Source organism: Salmo salar, chromosome 14 (genome assembly GCF_965601325.2).
Source record: "Salmo salar chromosome 14, fSalSal1, whole genome shotgun sequence".
Lineage (NCBI taxonomy): Eukaryota > Metazoa > Chordata > Actinopteri > Salmoniformes > Salmonidae > Salmo > Salmo salar.
Genome location: NC_138304.1, coordinates 9,380,019 through 9,403,913, shown reverse-complemented (window position 1 = coordinate 9,403,913; position 23,895 = coordinate 9,380,019). Strand labels below are relative to the sequence as shown.

At 42.0% G+C, this 23,895-nt stretch overlaps 1 protein-coding gene and 1 long non-coding RNA gene across 4 annotated transcripts in view; both read left to right on the top strand.

Moving 5' to 3' along the window:
* Window positions 1–22,775, top strand: part of LOC106568709 (fibroblast growth factor 12) — a 47,335-nt gene extending 24,560 nt beyond the window's left edge. For both annotated transcript variants that reach the window (XM_082960718.1, XM_014139284.3), the window contains 2 exons: window positions 18,287–18,485; window positions 19,570–22,775. In XM_082960718.1, coding sequence (XP_082816844.1) covers window positions 18,287–18,485; window positions 19,570–19,682 — 312 coding nt within the window. In that variant the 3' untranslated portion in view covers window positions 19,683–22,775. The remainder of the gene's footprint in view (window positions 1–18,286; window positions 18,486–19,569) is intronic.
* On the top strand, window positions 483–2,643 carry LOC106568710 (uncharacterized). Of its 2 annotated transcripts, XR_014380302.1 has the most exons (4): window positions 512–870; window positions 1,563–1,662; window positions 2,313–2,407; window positions 2,531–2,643. It is a non-coding gene; the product is annotated as an uncharacterized LOC106568710 (long non-coding RNA). The 2 variants fall into 2 exon arrangements; XR_006758739.2 differs by having other exon boundaries at window positions 483–870; window positions 1,563–2,407.
* Window positions 22,776–23,895: the final 1,120 nt, after the last annotated feature.

Sequence of the window (23,895 nt, the reverse complement as noted above, 5' to 3'; positions counted from 1 at the left end):
ACTTTTCTCACCAAAGTACCTTCATCTCTAGGAGACAGAACGCGTCTCCTTCCTGAGCGGTATGACAACTGCGTGGTCCCATGGTGTTTATACTTGCGTACTATTGTTTGTACAGATGAACGTGGTACCTTCAGGCGTTTCGAAATTGCTCCCAAGGATGAACCAGACTTGTGGAGGTCTACAATTGTTTTTTTGAGGTCTTGGCTGATTTCTTTTGATTTTCCCATGATGTCAAGCAAAGAGGCACTGAGTTTGAAAGTAGGCCTTGAAATACATCCACAGGTACACCTCCAATTGACTCAAATGATGTCAATTAGCCTCTCAGAAGCTTCTAAAGCCATGGCATAATTTTCTGGAATTTTTCAAGCTGTTTAAAGGGACAGTCAACTTAGTGTATGTAAACTTCTGACCCACTGGAATTGTGATACAGTGAATAATCTGTCTGTAAACAATTGCTGGAAAAATTAATTGTGTCATGCACAAGGTAGATGTCTTAACCGACTTAACAAAATGATAGTTTGTTAACAAGAAAGCTGTGGAGTGGTTGAAAAACGAGTTGTAATGACTCCAACCTAAGTGTATGTGAACTTCCGACTTCGACTGTGTGTGCCCACTTTTGCCGATGATGCCCAATTGCCCAGAGAAAACACATTGTGGTCTTTCCCCAGCTGCCATGTGGACATTGTTTCCAAGTTTGCATATGGGTGCCACACACACACATTTCACTCGGCAAATTGGAGGGACAATTACCTTCAATAAAGTTGATGCAAACTTCCAATGCATTTCAACAATATTGCCAAATGGCCAGGAATGGATGACCTCCGACACGGTCACTTCTGCCGCATGTCAACCGTGAAACCACTGGTGTCGGTGAGTACTTTAGCAAAGTAGATAGCTGGTACTAGCAATTAGCGACGTTTGGTTATACAACATTATTTGATAACGCTAGCGAGCCAGACTAGCTATGATACCACAGATGAAAGAGGAATTATACTGTACTGTAGCTAGCTAAATACATAAAGCTAACGTGTAATGTAGCTTGTCAGAGGAAGATGTGCAGCTCACGTTAGCTAGCTACCTTGCTAACAACAGCTAACTGTAGCCCATTGGCATTTAGGGTCAATACAGGGCAGGCACTTGGATACTAGCTAATCAGAGGATATAGCAAGCTTGCTTTCAATAATGTTTTAACTCAAACTGGCTAGTTAACGTTAGCTGGCTGGCCAACTCATTTCAACTCAGGCAAAGATTTTGATAACTTACCCTGATTAGCAAGAGTTAGCTAGCTAGCATTTGGGGTCTTCGTCTGCTAACCCAAAACAACATGCCTGTTCTCATAAAAGTTGATTGTGGATTTTCTAGGGCAAAAATAAATATAGCTATGGCTCTGTCAGCAAGCATTCAGAAAAGTACATAGTTGGTTGCATATTAACTGTCAGCATCACCGGCCTTAATCTATTTTGTCGTGACAGCCCCTGTATTAGCATATAAATTACTTCCAAACTAAAGTAAGTTATTTTTCTCGCTAAATGTTTATTGATGATATTTTATTTCATTCACAGGCTACGTACAAAACCTACCATATCAGGAGCTGTTACAGAAGGCTGAGGCAGTGACCAGACACCAGTCCTGCTTCAGAGTAATGGAGGACACTTGAATAAGGTTGGTCACATTTGATTTGGTTGAAAGTCCTGGAATTCACCTAACCACCATTGATAATGTAACCAGTGCTGTATGACGGAGGAAGGCCCCAAAAAAATCAGAGGAAGGCCCAAAACATTTTCAAAGACTCCAGCCACTCAAGTCATAGACTGTTCTCTCTGCTACCACACGGCAAGCGGTACCAGGTCTAGGACCAAAAGGCTCCATAACAGCTTCTACGCTTAAGACTGCTGAACCTGTACCCCTGTACATTGACTCGGTACCGGTACCCCCTGTATATAGCCTCATTATTGTTTTTATTATTATTTTTCTTCACTTTAGTTTATTTAGTAAATATTTTCTTAACTCTATTTAATCAACTGCATTGTTGGTTAAGGGCTTGTAAGTAAGCATGTCACGGTAAGGTCTACACATGTTTTATTCACCGCATGTGACAAATAAAATTTTATTTGATTTGTGTACAGTATGTTGTAAGGAGGTGCCCCCTTCCACTGTGCCAATGGACTACTCCTGGGCCTGAGTGAATAATGTCAACCAGTCAATGCCAAGCTGGCACGTGTCCCTTGTGAATTGGCTGTGTTCAATTGTGTATGGCTTCCATGACTGAATGGTGACAGACTTTCTCTCTCCCTCCCTCTGTGATATACGAGTTGGGTCAGATATAGGAGCCTAAGTCAGGCTCCTTTATGACAAGTATCTGTGACAAGAGGGACCTGGAGCAGATCTACGCTGCCATGGACATCAGGTATTGGCAAACACCTCAGAAGGGACAAAAGTCGATAAGTAATAAGATAGTACATCACAAGTATTTAGTAATATCACTCTTTCAATACATGTCACTCATCAACTCATCCTTGTTTTACTACAGATGGAGGACAGAAGAGATGCTTTTGAAATGGAGTCCTCAGGTTGATACTGATGTCTGAATGGGACAGACATAGATGTTGCACCCAGCATTCAAATTATACAAAATATCTATTACTTGTTGTGGTCTTTTGTTATTATTGAATCGGACTGTACTATCAATGTGGGGGGGGGGGACATACAAAAACGTATAATATTTGCACGTTGTTATATTAGCAGAACACTGCTTCTACAGTGTTATGTGAAGTAGGGTTTATTCTACATGGAACTGTTACACTCGAAAGTTATCTACGTAAGTGGCTCTGGATAAGAGCGTCTGGTAAATGACTAAAATATCAAATGTAAATGTAATAAGTTCAGCAATTGCACTCTTCTAATATTAGTGATTAGGCTACTAACCTTCTGGAGGAAGCTTTGAATTGGTCAGTAGCCTACAGAGTGGTATGAGAAGTGCGACATCCTCCACATCGGCCTGTAGTTATTGAACTCGGCCTGCTGGACCCATGGGTTGAAGCAAACTCTTGTCATATCCAGGATGGAGTGTCATGCACTCCACTTCCCCTGTCCCCTGACTGCACCTGTCCAAAACTTCTAAAACATGACATAGATGGAAGGGACTTCATCACCCACTGGAGACTTGAGGACAGGACCTCACCCAGAGAGCTGTACATGTCAGATTTGGCCAAATAGACAAATAGAATGCCATTCTAGTTCTGGTTAGACCGCTGAAGTTGTACAATACATAAACATATTTTTATTTGCTAGGTAAGTGTAGGCATACTATCTTTATCAGCACATCAATATGATATTTACAGCATAAAATGTTTTGTCTATGTAACACGAACACACATCATTTTTGTTGTTGATAAATGTATCTACACTCAAGCTTGACGATATTTGTACGAAGTTGACGTGTAGCTTACACCTGTTGGGATATTAGTAGATCTAACAGCGGGCATAAGGAGAGACAAGACGAGAAAAACTGTGCCAGTTAAAGAACTAGTGTTGTAGGAGAGCTGAGCTGACTCAAGACCGTGCATTGAACTCAGTTGACACCATTTCCACAGTAACATGTCTTTACATGAAGTGATGAAACATTGAAACTAAGTTGCAAGCTATTTTGGTAGCAAGGTGTTGTAGAACAATTGTCTTATGAAACGCATACCAGACACTGGCTCTTGCTATCTTGCCTTAACTGATTTCACAGAGAAATATCAGCTAGATAGGCTAGACAGCTACAGCTATCCCCAAGCTATACTAGCTAGCTGCTGTCAGCTTGGCTAAGCATAAGGTCAGCACAGGCTTTAGCCTACACATAGAACTGAATTAGCTGACCACCTTGAGATGACAAGTCAGTCAGGAGGGGAGAAGTCCTTCACTTCAACATTTCGTTCTCTCCATAACAAAGCTAGCTTAGTTTACCTCACTGTACTCATTACTGCCTTGTTTGTTGCAAAGACACACCCAAGAAACACCCACATCAAACCACACCCACAAGACAACTCTCGTTTGGCTTCAGTCATGGCCGCTAACATGTATTAATGACCAAACTTCAAAACAAGGCCAAATCAGGAAGTTCAGTCGTTCTTTAAATTTAGGATGAGACAATGTTTCTGTGGGGCTCAATTGTGGGTGGGGGGTTGGGGTGTGTGTTTGTGTGCGTGATAGCTGTTCCCATTGGTGACGAATGCATGCCTCTGCACTGACGGGAGAGGCTTGAGCACGTTTGTGGGAATGTGGTGCAGCAGAGAGAGAGAGGAGGATCTCAGATGGGTTACGTAACGGACAGCAGCACAACTTTCTAATCCTGTTAAAGACTATGTACGGGGAGAAGAGGGGTATGTGGTCCCCCAGGAGTGTCTGACTGCTGAGGGACTTGTGGTGCGGCTGTAATGGCCATCTGATCGCTGCTCAGCCGTGACGAGTCTGTCAGAGAGGGTAGCTCGGCTTTAGACGTCTCAACAAGTTCACAGAAATACACATACACAAATGTATGCCTGCACGTACACACACATATCCACACAAATGTATATAAATACATAAATAGAGATACGAATGCTAAAATATTTATAATCACATGACGCTAGTACACCCACATACAGATACATAAATTCACCAATACTTTTACAAATATACTCACACAATCACAGATACACAATATATATATATATATATACAGAGACAAATAAATGACCACATACACACCAACCAGTACAAACACATTTAAATTTAAAAGATACAAATCACAGATTATTGTGTACATCACATGTGCATTACATTACAGTTGAATTAAACTGTAATTTAACAAACATAAACTCAATGCAAAGCTAATTTAAAGAGTTTGTGACAGTGGAACAGCATTTCTCCGGCATCTCCCCTATCGTCAGTCAGGTTATAACATTCAATTACCATCATCTTGGGAGCCAGGTCAGACTTTAACCCCAGTGTCAAACAGCAGCTTTTAAGGCTCTGATACACAATCCTTCATCATCACTTTTATAGGCCGGAGCACACATCTTTCCCCTTTCACAAAGAGGATAAGGAATCTGTCAGAAGCCATAAAGGCTTTTACAGTTGTGGCTGAAAGACCCACTTTAATTAAACAGAGAGCAGCCATATACAGTAGCCCATCTCTCCAGACATGCATCATGGGAAATTAGCATGACGTGGCAGAACGCAGATCACAGAGGCCTCGGCAAAACAGCCGAACCGGACAGTTAACCCGTGCTGCCCTCAAACCAAGACTGCTAATAATTTATAGGCTGTGTTTCAACATGTCAATTTCAAATTCAAAACAGTTTGAATTGAGGTGTGTTCTGCCTCCTCATGAATTTACGTAGAAGTAGCCCATTTCACTGTTGTGGACAATTTTGTTTGAGGCTTTACTAAGCCGGACCAACTCCTCTTTTCGAGGAGAGCCCAAACACTTTCACAGTGTTTCCGCAGATCAAGTATGCAGACATTTGTGCAGTCTAGCACAAACTCTTTTCCCCTAGCATATTTTATGGCTGCCGCTCACATTGCCTTCATTGCTGTTTTCCTTATAAATAATAACTTTGGACATGTGTGCGTTCCTAAGTACCTTATTTTCTGTTGTGTTGTCATTTCCAGTGGAGCATACTGTATGTATGTATAGAGCAAAATGTATTTACAGTTTTCTTCACGTTTTCAAGTATTGGGTGACAAATCATGCATTCCGATTCTTGCATAGATTTTAATGGACACATACAATGTGTGTAAAATACTTTTTGGCAAGTTGTACTGATTATGATGAGCTAATGCTAAGCTACACTACATGACCAAAAGTATGTGGACACCTGCTCGTCGAACATCTCATTCCAAGATCATACTCATTAATATGGAGTTGGTCTCCCGTTTGCTGCTATAACAGCCTCCACTCTTCTGGGAAGGCTTTCCACCAGATGTCGGAGGGACTTGCTTCCATTCAGCCACAAAAGCATTAGTGAGGTCGGGCACTGATGTTGGGCTATTAGGCCTGGCTCACAGTCAGCGTTCCAATTCATACTAAGGTGTTTGGTGGGGTTGAGGTCAGGGCTTTGTGCAGGCCAGTCAAGTTATTTCACACCAATCTCGACAAACCATTTCTGTATGGACCAGGCTTTGTGCTAAAGGGCATTGTTATGCTGAAACAGGAAAGGGCCTTCCCCAAACTGTTGCCACAAAGTTGGAAGCACAGAATCGTCTAGAATGTCATTGTATGCTGTAGCGTTAAGATTTCCTTTCACTGAATCTAAGGGCCCTAGCCCAAACCATGAAAAACAGCCCCAGACCATTATTCCTCCTCCATCAAACTTTACAGTTGACACTATGCATTGGGGCAGGTAGCGTTCTCCTGGCATCTGCCAAACCCAGATTCGTCCATCGGACTGCCAGATGGTGAAGCGTGATTCATCACTCCAGAGTCCAATGTCGGCGAGCCTTACACCGCTCTAGCCAAAGCTTGGCTTTGCACATTGTCACGGGTGTCGTAGGGTAGAGACCAAGACGCAGCAGGAAAATGTACACTCATCTTCTTTTTTTATTGGTGAAGAAGGAAAACACATATAACGTATACAAAACACAAACGAACTGGACAGTCTTGTCAGGCAAACGGCTAAACAAGAACAATCTCCCACCAAAAACCCATGAAAAACAAACTCCTAATTATAGGACCCTCAATCAGAGGCAACAATAACCAGCTGCCTCCAATTGAAGGTCCAACCCCAATTAACTAAACATAGAAATACAAAAGACTAGATAGAACATAGACATATACTAACATAGAACAATGACTAACAAACCCCGGACTAATAAATCAAATACCCCTCTACCTAAACACATACACAAAACACACCCTGAACCACATAAAACAAACACCCCCTGCCACGTCCTGACCAAACTACAATAACAAATAACCCCTATACTGGTCAGGACGTGACACACAAGGTGATCTTAGGCTTGTGTGTAGCTGCTTGGCCATGGAAACCCATTTCATGAAACTCCCGACGAACAGTTCTTGTGCTGACGTATCTTCCAGAGGCAGTTTGGAACTCTAGTGAGTGCTACAGTGCGATAATCATTTAGTTCAGTTACCTTCGCTTTCTTGAGCCACCGTGCTTCTACACCTGCATTGCTTGCTGTTTGGGGTTTTAGGCTGGGTTTCTGTACAGCACTTTGAGATATCAGCTGATGTAAGGGCTGTATAAATAAATTTGATTTAGAATTTTTTTTTAGTACAGGAACAATGGTGGATATCTTTAAGCAAGTGGGGACAGCAGACTGGGACAGGGAGAGATTGAATATGTCCGTAAACAATCCAGCCATCTGGTCTGCGCATGCTCTGGGGATGTGGCTAGGGATGTCATCTGGGCCGGCAGACTTGCGAGGGTTAACACGCTTAAATGCCTTACTCATGTCGGCCATGGAGAACGAGCTCACTGTCCTCGGGAGAGGCGCTGGCCCACATTGGCAGCACTGTGTTTTCCTCGAAGCGGGTGGAGAAGGTGTTTAGCTTGTCCAGTAGAAAGATATCGGTGTCCACGACGTGGTTCGATTTCCCTTTATAATCCGTGATTGTCTAGAGTCCCTAACACAATCTCATGTCTGAGCCGTTGAATTGTGACTCCACTGTGTCGCTGTACTGAAGTTTTGTCTGTTTGATTGCCTTACGAGGGCATAACTGGACTGTTCATACTCAACCATATTCCCAGTCACCTTTCCGTGGTTAAATGCAGTGGTTCGCGCTTTCAGTTTTGTGTGAATGCTGGCATCAATCCATGTTTTTTTGGTTTGGATAGGTTTTAATCGTCTTGGTGGGAAAAACATTCCATATACACTTCATGATGAACTCAGTTACCGTGTCAGTGTATGCGTTAGTGTTATTCTCAAAGGCAACCTGGAACATATCCCAGTCCGGAATGATCAAAACCGTCTTGAAGCATGGATTCCGATTGGTGAGACCAGCGTTGAACAGTCGTTACCATGGGTACATCCTGTTTGAGTTTCTCCCTATATGAAGGGTGGTGCAGAATGGAGGCATGATCTGATTTGCCAAAGGGAGGGTGGGGGAGGGCCTTGTAGCCGTCCCTGAAGGGATAGTAGCAATGTTTTTCATGTGCGAATAGCACAGGCAATGTGTTGGTAAAACTGTGGTAGCGTTTTCCTCAAATATCCTTTGTTAACCTGTTGGGGATAGGGGGCAGTATTTACACAGCCGGATAAAAAACGTACCCGATTTAATCTGGTTACTACTCCTGCCCAGTAACTAGAATCTGCATATAATTATTGGCTTTGGATAGAAAACACCCTAAAGTTTCTAAAACTGTTTGAATGGTGTCTGTGAGTATTACAGAACTGATATGGCAGGCAAAAACCTGAGAAGATTCCTTACAGGAAGTGGCCTGTCTGACAAGTTCTTGTTCATCTTGGCTCTGTTTATTGAAGACTGAGGATCTTTGCTGTAACGTGACACTTCCTACGGCTCCCATAGGCTCTCAGAACCCGGGAAAAAGCTGAATGATATCGAGGCAGCCCCTGGCTGAAACACATTAGCGCGTTTGGATAGTGGCCTGTCAGAGGACCATCAGACTGGGGCTCGTGCACGAGGGCACGAGATGTTTTTATTTTCTCTCTCTTTGAACGTAAACACGCTTTCCCGGTCAGAATATTATCGCTTTTTTACGAGAAAAATGGCATAAAAATGTATTTTAAACAGCGGTTGACATGCTTCGAAGTACGGTAATGGAATATTTAGAATTTTTTTGTCACGAAATGCGTCGTGCTCGTCACCCTTGTTTACCATTCGGATAGTGTCTTGAACGCATGAACAAAACGCCGCTATTTGGATATAACTATGGATTATTTGGGACCAAACCAACATTTGTTATTGAAGTAGAAGTCCTGGGAGTGCATTCTGACGAAGAACACCAAAGGTAATAACATTTTTCTTATAGTAAATCTGACTTTGGTGAGTGCTAAACTTGCTGGGTGTCTAAATAGCTAGCCCTGTGATGCCGGGCTATCTACTGATAATATTGCAAAATGTGCTTTCACCGAAAAGCTATTTTAAAATCGGACATAGCGAGTGCATAGAGGAATTCTGTATCTATAATTCTTAACATAATTGTTATGTTTTTTGTGAACGTTTATCGTGAGTAATTTAGTAAATTCACCGGAAGTGTTCGGTGGGAATGCTAGTCACATGCTAATGTAAAAAGCTGGTTTTTGATATAAATATGAACTTGATTGAACAAAACATGCATGTATTGTATAACATAATGTCCTAGGGGTGTCATCTGATGAAGATCATCAAAGGTTAGTGCTGCATTTAGCTGTGGTTTGGGTTTATGTGACATTATATGCTAGCTTGAAAAATGGGTGTCTGATTATTTCTGGCTGGGTACTCTGCTGACATAATCTAATGTTTTGCTTTCGTGGTAAAGCCTTTTTGAAATCGGACAGTGTGGTTAGATTAACGAGAGTCTTGTCTTTAAAATGGTGTAAAATAGTCATATGTTTGAGAAATTGAAGTAATAGCATTTCTAAGGTATTTGAATATCGCGCCACGGGATTACACTGACGCTTGCGTCCCACCTAGCCCATAGAGGTTAACTTCATTGGGGTAGGGGGCAGCATTCGGAATTTTGGATGAAAAGCGTGCCCAAATTAAACTGCCTGCTACTCAGGCCCAGAAGCTAGGATATGCATATAATTGAAATATTGTTGAAATATCAATAGGATTGATTTTAAACATCGTTTGACATGTTTCTATGAACTTTTATTGTACTTTTTTGACTTTTTGTCTGGATGTTGAGAGCGCGCTTTGTGCCTTTGGATTTCTGAACTAAATGCGCCAATTTCAACTGAGGTTTTTGGACATAAAGAGGGACATTATCGAACAAAACAAACATTTATTATTTAACATGAAGTCCTGTAAGTGCCATCTGATGAAGATCATCAAAGGTTAGTGATTAATTTAATCGCTATTTCTGACTTTTGTGAGCCCTCTCCTTGGCTGGAAAATGGCTGTATGGTTTTCTGTGACTTGACGCTGACCTAACATAATCGTATGGTGTGCTTTCGCTGTAAAGCCTTTTTGAAATCGGACACTGTGGTTAAATTAACAAGAAGTTTATCTATAAAATGGTGTCTAATACTTGTATGTTAGAGGAATTTTAATTATGGGATTTCTGTTGTTTTGAATTTGGCGCCCTGCAATTTCACTGGCTGTTGTCGAGGTGGGACGCTACCGTCCCACTTATACCAGAGAGGTTAAACTCTCCAGCTACAATAAATGCGGTCTCAGGATACGTGGTTTCCAGTTTGCATAAAGTTCAGTGAAGTTCTTTGAGGGCTGTCGTAGTATCCAAAAGTTATTTCCGGCTGTATGTAATAATAATGCCAAAACTTTCTGATCTAACAATATGAGAAGTAACACAAAACATATATATTTAATGCTAAGTTGCTTAGGAGCCAGGAACGAGGCGACCATGTCTATCGGCGCCATCTTGTTCAGGTGAATAAAAATTCCAAGTGTTGGATATCCCTAACTCCAGCAGGATTCCAATAGGAATTACACAAATACTTTGCAAGCCAGCATAATGTGACATGCAAGTAGGGTTTCAAAATTCCGGTTGGAAAATTCCTGGAAATCCTTCAACCAGGATTTTTGAGAAAATCTGGGAATTTTAGTGAAGTCTATTCAGAGATTATTTTGAGAAGATGGGAAACTCCATTGGATTCGTTTTGAGGTTGCTAGGCCTCAAACTAAGGCCTTATAACTTTAAGTAACTGTACTCGGGTATATAAGTGCAAAGTGGTTTCCTCAAGGTTTGTCTAATGACACCACATTGGGGTTTACAATGTAGTCAACTTGACCTCTGATTGGCATTAGGCATGCTGCTCATGCTACCACGAATGAGATACTTCACATGCACTCATGTCACTCTTTTTTTTTTATGTCCGTCCCCCCCCCCCCTCCCCCGTGCTCCGGACCATAGGGACTAGTGGGAAGAAGTTTCAGTGTTTCTTTGGTTCTTTGGCCTGTGACCTTGGAGAAGAGCTGGGTGTGAGTGTGAGTTAAAGAATTGTGGATGAAAGTGGGAGTTGGTGATCGCACTGATCTGTGGGAAAGGGTGTTGAGTGATCGGTGTGATGTTGCTTGATGGTGTTAAGGTCAGTGTTGAAGAGGGTATCTTGGAAAGTTAAATGTTTTCAGTTGAGCAATTATATTCTAAGGTTGGATATTGTCCTGGAGATCATTTCTGGTCCCCAAATGTATTGTTAAGTGTAACAACATCATTTTTGTGGGCTTACATGTTATGTTTTCAGAGCTTGGCTAAAAAGAAAGTGACATCTGTGGTTTTATACAAGCTTAAGTTGGTAATTGGTAACACCTCATGGAAGGCAATTAAGTTAACCCCCTGGCCAGAGGCTTGCATTTTTCAGAGCAAGTAAAATACACTGAGTGTACAAAACATTGTGAACACATGCTCTTTCCATGACATAGACTGATCAGGTGACTCCAGGTGAAAGCTATGATCCCTTATTGTCACTTGTTAAATCCACTTCAGTCAGTGTAGATGAAGGGGAGGAGACAGGTTAAAGAATGATTTTTAAGTCTTGAAACATTTGAGACATGGATTGTGTGTGTGTAGCATTAAGAGGGTGAATGGGCAAGACAAAATATTTAAGTGCTTTTGAACGGGGCATGGTAGTAGGTGCTGGGTTTTTCCGTCAAGAATGGTTCACCACCCAAAGGACATCCAGCCAACTTGACACAGCAGTGAGAAGCATTGGAGTCAACATGAGCCAGCATCCCTTTCAACACCTTGTAGAGTCCATGCCCCGACGAATTGAGGCTGTTCTGAGGGCAACTCTTAATGTTTTGTACACTCAGTGTATGCCATTGTGTATGTGCCAAACTCACTACCAGGTGAGTGGGATGTTATCCTGATTTTTTTAAAATCAGGAGTGTTTTAGGGAAAAGTTTGGGAAATAGTGGTACTTGCTGCAATGCTCAAGAAAACCGGTTCCACCTAAGAACATTAATGACATCATGTCAGCTGTTCAACAAAGATAGCAGGTGGCAGAATTTTTGGTTTGATTCTTTGCATTCATCCCAGGTAATATCACCACGTTTCAGTTTCGTTTCGATTATTAAACAATAATCACCGTTTTCAATTTTTGTGTTTTTTATTGTGACTTTTTCATTGAATGCACTATGCATTATGTTGGTTGAATGCTGTAACAACACAGAATAAAACAATACAAGGACAAAAATACAATTAATGGTAGTGACTTTACTCATCATTACTTTATGATTTAATTCCAAGACATCTCATCTCTATAGAGATGCTGCCTATACTGTCTGACAAAATCACTATTTTAGTAGATCTAAGTAAATAAGGCATACTTGAGTGATGAATCTCAACTATCAATCACTTAGATCCTGTATTTTCAGGTAGAGATACCTCGCGAAGCAAATGCTTTCTATCCCTGTCGATCGCGCATTCTCTCTTCTCCGTTTGCTCTGTCTGCTCCGCACTGTTCTTATAATTGTCTCTACTTTTGCATATTTTTGATAGTGAATGTTATCAGATCTTCAACCAAAACCTAACATTAGATAAAGGGAACACGAGTGAACAAATAACACAACCGTTACATACTTATTTAATTTATTTCATAAACAAAGTTATGCAACACCCACTACCCCTGTGTGAAAAAGTAATTGCCCCCTTACACTCAATAACTGGTTGTGCCACCTTTAGCTGCAATGACTCCAACCAAACGCTTCCTGTAGTTGTTGATCAGTCTCTCACGTCGCTGTGGAGGAATTTTGGCCCACTCTTCCATGCAGAACTGCTGTAACTCAGCGACATTTGTGGGTTTTCAAGCATGAACTGCATGTTTCAAGTCCTGCCGCAACATCTCAATTGAGATTAGGTCTGGACTTTGACTAGGCCATTCCAAAACTTCAAATTGGTTGCTTTTTAGCCATTTTCATGTAGACTTGATTGTGTGTTTTGGATCATTGTCTTGCTGCATGACCCAGCTGCGCATCAGCTTACAGACGGATGACATGACATTCTCCCATAGAATTATCTGATACAGAGCAGAATTCATGATTCCTTCTATTAAGCAAGTCATCCAGGTCCTGAGGCAGCAAAGCATCCCCAAACCACCACACTACCACCACCATGCTTGACCGTTTGTATGAGGTTCTTACTGTGGAATGCAGTGTTTGGTTTTTGCCAGACATAATGGGACCCATGTCATCTAAAAAGTTATACTTTTGAATCATCTGTCCATAGAGCATTCTTCCAAGAGTCTTGATGATCATCCAGGTGCTTTTTTGATAAACTTGAGTCAACTTTTTGGACGAAATGGGTCCCATAATGCCTGGTGAAAACCAAACACTGCATTCCACAGTAAGAACCTCAATCCAACGGTCAAGCATGGTGCTATATTAGGTTTTGGTTGAAGATCTGATAACATTCAGTATAAAAAATATGCAAAAATCAGGAAATCAGAAAGGGGGCAAATACTTTTTCACGGCAATGGAGCTCAGTGCTCCACACAGACCGGACAAGTAGGCAGGTGCACAATGGATTATGGTCATTGTAGTTAAACTATGTTGAATATTGGCCTCTTAGAAACTACAACTCCCTACTACATCGCACAGTTCAGGCTTGATCTGATTTATCTCTATAGAAACGGCACATTGAGCTCACAGAAGAAAAAAAACAGAGCAAAGTGGAATTAAAATAATTGAACTGAAGTCGGTCAATTAGTTGTTTAAAAACCGGTTAATCACTCAGCACTATAAAACGGCCACCATATTTCAACTTTTTCAACAGAAATCAACAAACTTAGGACGTTCGCTTTTTGTGTGTTATTTTGAGTACTGTATATGTTGAAGTATTGAGATTATTGACTATCGGTCAGTCCAGTGTGGATGTGAAATTACGTAGTTCAGATGTTGAGTACTGTAGATGTTGAGTACTGTAGCTAGTCTTGGTGTCCTACAGTCTATGGACTTGGAATCCAGAACGATGATCAACAATGCTGATGTTGGTTTGGTTTGAAGGGTGATGCCGATGTTGAGAGCTGGGATGTGTGGGGGGGTTCATCTCCAGTGAGGAGATCTCCATTATTTATAACACTCACTGTGACCTACTTTGCAGCACAGCAGTAACCACTCGCTCGCTGTATTTCAAAAAGCATCTATCTTTAACTAAGGGACAGGGGGCGCGTACTCACTTACACTCTCAAGCAACATACATGCGCACATGAAAGTGAAGCCTTATAAACGCAAAGCCTCACATAAAGCGTACAGTTTATGTGCAACCTATCACTCGAGCACTCATACATACAATTAGGCAACTCACACACACACACACAGACTGCTGATAATCCCGCCCTGCGTCTGCCCTCTCTCCTGTTGTACCTGGCCTTCTAAATGGTGTCTAAATTGTTCCCATTGGTTCTCTCAATCACCCACTGACTTTATTGCTTCTTATTTATGCCTGTGCCGCCGGAGACAAAAAAATGGTGCCGCAGTAAAACCATAGAGTGGAGGCTGTGGGGAGGAAGTGACCGAAGGGAGGAGAGGAGAGGAGGGGAAGGCAGGACTCCAGTTTTTCTTTTTAGGGATGGGGCCACCACACCGCAAATGAGAAAATATCTCTTTTTTTTTTTGAGAGGGAGTGCTGTGCAGTGCCTCTGTTCTCCAACCAAAGACGGATGTGAGTATGTGGAATGGAGAGGATTACTGTGGAGGTGCAAGCTCTGCAGTCTGATAAAGCGATAAGACTGTGTTGCGGCTACTAATGACATGTAGCCTGGTGGCCTTCTGTTAGAGAGAGAACACTGGAACAGAACTATTCATTTCATTCTCTCTCAGAGGAAGCCCCATAAAAATTGTCCTTGCTGTAAATTCTGAGTGTGTGTGTGTGTGTGTGTGTGTGTGTGTGTGTGTGTGTGTGTGTGTGTGTGTGTGTGTGTGTGTGTGTGTGTGTGCTTGTGTCTGTTTTCATGTGTGTCTGTGTCTGTTTGTGGGTGTGTGTGTTTGGTCATTAACTGTGTAATATATGTCCTCTTTGTGGGTTCTGTGTCGTTCCCACACTCCCAATGTCACTGAGGTAGCTGTCTAGACTAGAGTGGTACAGCCCCGAGCTGGAATAGTAATGATACCGAGTAGAGGGGATTCAGACCCACAGAACAACAAATCTCGATTCAGATTCAATTGAAGGGCCTTTATATTCTGATGTCGTTTCATTTGCTGTATGGTTTCAACATGAGAAGGGGAATTCTAAAGCCTGAGGAAAGGTATGGGCTAGTCAGGCAACACAGGATTTTATATTGGTGAGTCAACTGGATTCACTCTCTGTCAGTTTACACTGAACTGGATTCACTCTTAGGCTGGGAATCAATCTGTTTGTGCGTTGATTGAGATATACAGCGTTTCCTGTGAATGCGATCTCTGTGAACATTGCTGTTAAAAGGCACATTGACAACAACACGCTTTTGGATCGTATCCCAGCCTTAATCTATTTACACTGAACTGCATTCAATTTCAGTCTGTTTAACTGAACTGGATTCACTCTCAGTCTTTCCACAAACTACTTTACATTCTCTACCCTTACTGTGTGCTTGGTCTACCATGTTTGCACCACACGCTGTGCGTATATCTACGCATCAGTCTGACTATTGTTTACATACAGTATATGTTGATGCTCCGCATGTACAGACCCCTCGGTCTTGTGTGTATACTCTGTGTCCATTCTGTGTCCATCTGCTCTATTTCTATCTCTCGTCTGTCTGTCCTGTCTATGTGCTCTACACTCTTCGAAGTAAAGGAGCCTGGAAGAACCATTTGTGGTTCTAAACATTGCCACACTGGAGGAACCTTTCCAGTTCAACCCCCATGTAAAGGTTCAAACTGGAACCTTTTTTATGATTGAAGGGTTCAATTTTGAACCTTTTAAATAATATATTGTAGAGGTGGCAGCCTATCAGAAGATTGGAGGCATGGCTTATTGTTGGCGTGGCTTTTCAGCTAGTTCTTTTTGGCCACCCGTTACAGTAAATGTAATTCTTGTTCCTCATGTTAAGTTTGTACACCGCAGCTTTCAATTTCCTTGAATATTTACACATATTACATGTTTGAACATAATGTTAACATTGCTGATATACATATGGTAATAAAGTGGTAACTATTTACATTTTGGGATTTGAAGCTGCAAAACTGTCAGTGTTCAACTTTAACATGTGATAACAATACAACAGAACAGGAAGGATATTTACTCCCACCGGTGGCCTAAAAAGATCTAGCTGAAAGCCACGCACCTACTAAGCCATGCCTCCAGTCCAGGGTTTCTTCTGGAATGGTTCCTTGAATAACTCCAGGGTTCCTTGAGGATCTCTAGGGTTCATCAAATCACCACTAATTCTTAGAGTGTATATCTGCTCCTCATGCATTTACCAGTTGTTTGCTCTCCACTGTTTCTCCACTGGGCTCCGGGCTGGTCCACCCAGCTTGCCCCAGTGCCCCGTAATGGAGGCGCGTGAGAGCACCCTCATGTGCCCAGTTTCACTAACAAGTTCTTTCCTTCTCCTTCAGAATTGGGGCTGAATATAAATGAGCGTCCTTTTAATCAGTTTAAACTCTCCAAGCACAGCTTGTTACTCAGAAAAATGGTGGGGTGTTTTTTTTTTTTTACCCTCCTCGGTGAGCTAGTAACAGCTTCTCTTCATTATGCATTCCTGGCAGAGGAGCCAACTTTTAGCACGGCACAAGACCTGTTTACGTGTGTGTTAATGCAAATGTGGGTTCTTATCTTTTTGTTTATACCTGTTTTTTCCCCACAAACTTGTGCACAATGTACGCTCATATCCTTACAATCTCACACCTCTATCACCATCCCATTCACAACATACAAGATAACAAACACCATACACACCTCTATATCATTCCCCCATCGAAGCCTCCTACGTACCGTATAACCTTCCCTGCTATGCTACAGGAATAATAGACATTAATAGAGCGATGTCCTTGTGGCCAAGTTTGGAGGGGATTTCAGAATATGTCAGTGTGGTTGACAAAGGGAGGGGTGGTTCGGGGGTGTGGGAGCAAGGTGTGAGGGGACCTTGGCATAGATGGGAAAAAGGGAGATGGAGGTGGAGGAACCCTGGCTGAGTTGCCCACCGTGGGACAGGAAGGATGTGACCCCGCGACCTCCCACATAGAGAGGCGTCTGCTTTCTGACAGAGTGTCATCAGGTCCAGATAAAACCGACCACTCCAACTCCCCACTGCGGCTTGTCCACAGTCACACGCCTGCTGACCGGCTTACACGCCCCACACGTACCGAGAGTCCTTCAGACTGCCGCCGCGTGTCGAACACCGCCAGGTGTTATAAACGAGCACTCACGCAAACAGTGTGAGATAGTGCCATGCAGCCTCATGCACGCGCCTATTCACATATTACGTATTCATATTGAGGCTTGAATGCACAAACATGCATCTCTCTCTGACTCTAACACACACACACACACACTCTCTCACTCACACACACACACACAGTTTGCCTGTGGATCATCTCCAGCAGTGAGCAGAATTGGGCTGTCAGTCAAAGGGACATCCTTAAAAGGGCACATAACCCTGAAGGAGACAGAGATGAATGAAATATCACCACACACACTGCTGAATCACTTAGCCCAGCAGTTCCAAACAAACTCATTCACCTGGACCATACACAGTCTGATAAACCAATTCAAGAGAACCCAACCAAACCTTGTCAACACACATACAGTAGCTAGTTCCATCTCCTTTTGGCAATGGAGTTTTGTTGGATTTGAATGACGGCAGTGCCTTCTACCCAATATCATCCTCAAAACAACATAATCCAAAGCGACTTCTCATAGGCTTGTCTATTCCGCCCATCTCTCCATCATCTGTTGACCTGTGTCCGTTTGTCTGTCGAATGCCTTGTGGATCACCAACGTCTCGTAACTCAAACCATCTCGTTACCGCAATAACAACCCTCACTTGCCTCGTCATGTTCAGTGGGGAGAAAACAGTTTGAAACGTGAGAGTGAAATCTGACTTTGTCTAATAAGAACACAGATTTCCAAAGCCGTTGGCAAAACGGTTTGTGTGATGTTCCCTACTGAACATGATCCGACTTCCTGAACTTTGATCCGACTTCATGAACATTACTCTAACAACAAACTCCCTTTGTTGTTTGGCACCAAAACAGGAAATGTTCACGCCGGAGTGCAAGTTTAAGGAGTCGGTGTTTGAGAATTACTACGTGATCTACTCGTCCACTGTGTACCGGCAGCAGGAGTCCGGTCGGGCCTGGTTTCTTGGCCTTACCAAGGAAGGCCAGGTCATGAAGGGGAACAGGGTCAAGAAAACCAAGCCCTCCTCACACTTTGTCCCCAGGCCCATTGAAGGTAAGGCATCTGAATGCATCTGCCATCTCATCTGTGTATTGTCTTTTGCAGGTTTTGATCGCCTGGAGTAAGTTGGTTGAAGCCAAGCCCTATATGGTGAAATCAGGGCCCTCTTTTAAAAAACATTTTCATGCACAGATTTGATCGTACATTGTGCGTACGATGAAATCCACAGCAACATTGTAATTTATAAATCTTAAACTTGACGAATGGAAATAAGTGATATACTTGGATTTGCATGACATTTCATGATTTATAAACGCAACGCTTTTATGTGATATACACAACATTATTAGTGTAAACTAATTTTACAAATTGCATTTCCTCACACTGCCGCTACAGTTTTCCTCATTCTAATATTAAGCATAAAAAGTTTTATAAACATGGCCCCTGGGGGATAATGTTTGACCTATGTTGTCAAATACTTTAGCTGTATTTATTTACTTTGCACAATGGAACCAATTAAATACTCACACAAGTGGGTAACACCTCATAATTATGTCCGGTAATAAATAATGTATATGTTTTTTTTAGAAATAGTCTGCCCACCATTTTAGTATTCATTATTCCTACACTTTTTTATGTCAGTAAGCTAGTTATTCATGCGTTTATAAACATGTTTTTAAACAATGTATTGTTGGTTTATAAGGCCATGTAAAAGGTGTTTAATATAAATACTTATTTATATTAGACGTTTGCAGTAGGCTACCTGATCTAAAGAAAGCACTATCTATACTTTATAAGCAACCTGTTTATAAAGGACCTGAGTAATTACTCCCAAAACGCTGGACATGCCATTAGTAGACATTCCAGCAGTACCTGAGGTCTCAAAATTACCTAAAACATATCCATGGTGAAAGAGTAACCACCCAACACAGGAAGTTACATTTTTAAGGACAGATATTTAATATTTTATTCCAAAACAGGTTCCAAGAGCAACTTCCTACACTCTGTGGGAGTCCCTGAGCTCGATCTGACTTTGTCTCTCTGTTTGCCCATCCATCTCCTCATTATTTGTCCTCCATGTTCTCCTCTATCCCCCACTGCTTCCTGCTTCGTCCTCTACTACATACACTGTCTGCAGTGTGTATGTATAGGGAGCCGTCGCTGCATGAGATCGAAGAGAAACAGCGCTCCAGGAAGAGCTCAGGGACTCCCACCATGAACGGAGGGAAAGCTGTCAACCAGAACTCCTAGCAGCAGGGCCCCAAGGGTGGGGGGGCACTAGGGGGGCCTGTGTCCCCCCTCTCTTAAATAGAGGGGAGAGAGGCTACAGACCCCCCTCACCACCATGCCCTCTGAAGGGATGGACCGCCACGAGGGGGAGGAGCTACACCCAAGATGACTAAAAACTGAACTCTCGCCTGTGAAAATCTTTTAGACGAATATCAAGATAAACCCAGAGGAAAACAAAAAAACAACGACAAACATTTTCAATCAGGAGTTGACCTACGTTTTATGCAAAAAAGAAAAAAAAAGCTGTGACAAAGGAATGGTGGTCTCTTCACAATACAAATATCTATCGTTTCCAATTTAAGCTGTGAAAAATGAGCTTTAAAGACATGTTCAATTTCCCATGCATTGATTTTATGAACGCTATGGCACCCTCACATGCTTAATTGTGTTACTGTTGTCCAATAATAACAATATTACTTATGTGTTGATAACTCTTCATCCCAATTTAGTATCATGGGTATTCTGTTTTTCATTTGAGACTGTAGACATGAAAAATTGTTGGTATTTTTTATTGCTTGACATTGAATGCACTTTCACACTGCATACACTGGTGTGAGGGTAAAGAATGAATATATATGAGAAGTCGCTGGTGGGCTCGGTTGGAACAGGAATGGATGAGTGGGATGGCTTTTGCTCAGGTGATATACTGTCGGTGTGGAATAGGTTGTGTGGATCTTGGATTCCTTTCCTATCTCCACATACTCTTTGATATGACAGGACTAGACAACTAAAAGCAATATGGCTGCTACTCCACCAAGCCTCATAGTAGTCCTCTAGCATATTATGGTGCGTTCGAGTGCTGATGGAAATGTGGAAATACGAGTTCCTGACCCAGGAATAATGATTGAACGACCCTCAAAGTCTGAGTTCCAAGTGGGAAACACGGTCCAGAATGAAGATACTGAAGTTTACGAGGTGTGACGTTTCATCACTGACCTTTCCACTTTTCGACCACTAGACGATAAAAGAAAGCCATTTACAACCTTAACCATCTGATTAATGTAGCTCGGTGGATCCATACAGTATATAGTTTGACATATTGTCAACATAAGCAACGTTAGCTAGATTAGCCATCTAGCAAAAATGCCATTGGTTGAAGAGCACTTGAAAGCACTCATGTTGTATTTACAACTTCACCAACTGGGAAATATCAGATTCCGAGGACCATTCGAACGCACCATTACTCTCAATGATCCAGTCCTGTGAACTTAATGGTCAAGAGGGAAAGGATAGCCTTGTAATATTATCAATACTCTGGCAAAGTGGGTATAGCCAGGAGGAAAAAAGATTGATAGAGCTTCTGGTTGTTTTTGTTTGGTGTGCCCAGTACTAATAAGGGTATTTTTTCTAATAAGGTCTGGGTTGGCCAATCCTAGGGTGAAATGCAATATTCTCTCCAGAAAAGGAAACTTGGCTAGCATCCGCCAATCAAGGATTCTTTCATGATTATTTGGAACAGGTCTACTTCACCTCTTTATGAGCTTTGACAATACTTTCTTCGAAGTGCGTCAGAGAATGCTTTTAGCCGGTACAAATAAATTATGAAAATGTCCTTGGGAAGGCACGTTGTTGTGGCTTGTGTAAGGGCTCAGCAGACTCAGGCTGCTTGGGGCTAAGGTGATTATGAAAGCTATCCAAGTATTCGTCCCAATACTCTTAAGATTATTCCTCTCCTTGTGTCTTTATCTTTGTTATCAGTACACTGAGCAGACTAGAAATGTCACAATTGGTTGATGGGGTGTAGCGCATTCATTTTATGTAATTAGTCTCTTTATATCTGTGGCCATGAGGGAAAAGAAACAAAGGAAGTATTTTAAGATCATTTTCGACAAAGCCCCTGTGAGCTCATCCTCTTCCATCATTACCCTTTCACCTACGACACTAATCAACAATAACCTAGCACAATGCAACGGGAAGGAGCCCAGCCATCCAAAACCAACAAAAACAAAATTTGGATGCCGGAAGGTTCGTTTGCCCTGAGAGTCTGTAAATATTTCACTTTTTTGTACTTACAGGCTGGCATCCCAATGGCTTCCATCTCAGTAGGTTTTGTGAGCCATGAAATGAGCCGATTGCTGCATTGTGGAAATGAGCCGATTGCTGCATTGTGGAAATGAGCCGATTGCTGCATTGTGGAAATGAGCCTCCGCCATTTCATAAATCAAATGTAGGAGAGTGGCTGTATATACGAAGAGTAAAAAGGCTGGTTAAACCAGTAGGGAAGGCAGGGAGGAATCTCCCCCATCACCAAGATGGAGAAGTCACCGTGTCCACTGATCCTATCGTTCGTCTAACTCAGGAAGTCCCACTCCAGTCTAATGAACGGAGTCTGACAACAAGGCGGGCCACCCTTGCCCAGCACCTAATGCACAAAGCCTGGCCAAAGGTGTGGTCTTGGGGGGGGGGTTGGGTCAGGGGTGTTGGTGGCAGAGTGGGGGGTCTGGAAGTCTTGGGATCTGGCCAGGGCATGAGATAGGGGATGTCAGGGTGTCATGTCAGACACTTCCTCAATTAACTGCGGCAGGTCATGGCAGAAGACCAGCACAAGTCTTCCACTGGGATCAGGAGAGAGCTGGGCTCAGTTCTGCAGTAGTTGCTCCAGTTTAAATAGCCCAAAGGCACAGATCTAGTAATCGGCTTACTCTCCCTCAGTTCTAACCTTAACCATTAGGGGATAGGGACGCAAAACTGACCTTGGATCAGCATCAACTTCATACTACTCAAAAGGATGTACTTTACATAACCTGCTGGCAGAGAAGAAGGGAGGATAGAAATGAGGGGTTAAGAATAGGGAGTGAGAGTAAAATAGGGGATATGCGAGTGAACTAAGAGATCACTTTTGGGGGACAAAATTAAAATGCCAGAGCGATAGCGCAGGGGCTCAATACTGTGTAAAGAGATATTATATTTATGTTTGTTTGCAAATGATTTCACCGTAAATGGAACTCAAGCATATATGCATTATGAATTGTGAGATGAAAAAAATGCATTGATATTTAAAAATCAGAATGAAGTTAGTGATTGTTTAAGAATAAAAATACATTATCAAAAGCTTTCACTTATTTATTGTACCGCTGTGTTCTTGTCGATAACCTTGTGCACTGTATTCTTCCCCCTGATAACAACATCCCCAAAAATACTCTATTTCATGTAGAGTATAACTTTTTCTACCCTCTCTCCCAGATTTCAGGTAGTATCCTTTATGTGCGAGAGAGCGCCCAGTATCAAATCAGTGAAGGTGATTTATCATATCATTTAGGCTCTAGTCCAATGTGTCATTTTGGGATTGCGCTCCTGCGCCCCTTAATTCTACTGTTGTCATGGAAACAGACTTTCCCTACTGTCTGCAAGGAGAATGAGGAGGATGAAGGCCCCATGACTTTCAGGGCTGTCTTCTCCTCAGCCATGACTGCTACACAGAGAACGGTTTCTTTTTTTGGGTTCGAGTTTTCTTTTTTTATATTTGGATTTTCTCCCTTGTTTTAGGTTAGCACCTGAAAGAAATGCAGCACTTCAACAAGGGATGAGTGTACACCCACATACTCACAGAGAGAGAGAGGGTTAGATAGACCCAATTATCGCTCTAATCTCTCTTGCTCCCATATACACAGGCACACAATTCACTCACAAAACCCTCACACACATGCACACCTCTCACAAAAGGCTTGCACCCTTCTCTCTCTCTCTCTCTCCCAATTCAATTCAAGGGGCTTAATTGGCATGAGAAACATATGTTTATATTGCCAAAGCAAGTGAAATGGATAAACAAAAGTGAAATAAAGAATAAAAAGTGAACAGTAAATATTACACTTACACAAGTTCCAAAAGAATAAAGACATTTCAAATGGCATATGTCTATATACAGTCTCTCTCTCTCTCTCTCGCTCTGTCACACACACTGTCTAACTCATTCATTAGATTTGAAATTGTTTTTTTTCTTTTGACTTCAAAGAAAGCTCTTTTATCCCTGGCTCTCCCTGATGAAATCATTTTCAAGCTGTGCTAATTTCTATGTTAGAATGGAGTAGTATTGCGCCAAGATGTTTCAATCTATAGAGCTGAATAGATTTGTGCTTTTGAAGGTATTTTGATTGACTGAATTGTCCAACTCTGACATGGGTACTGAAACAAATTCATCAGTTATTACTATGTTTAAGCGATAGTTCATAAAAAA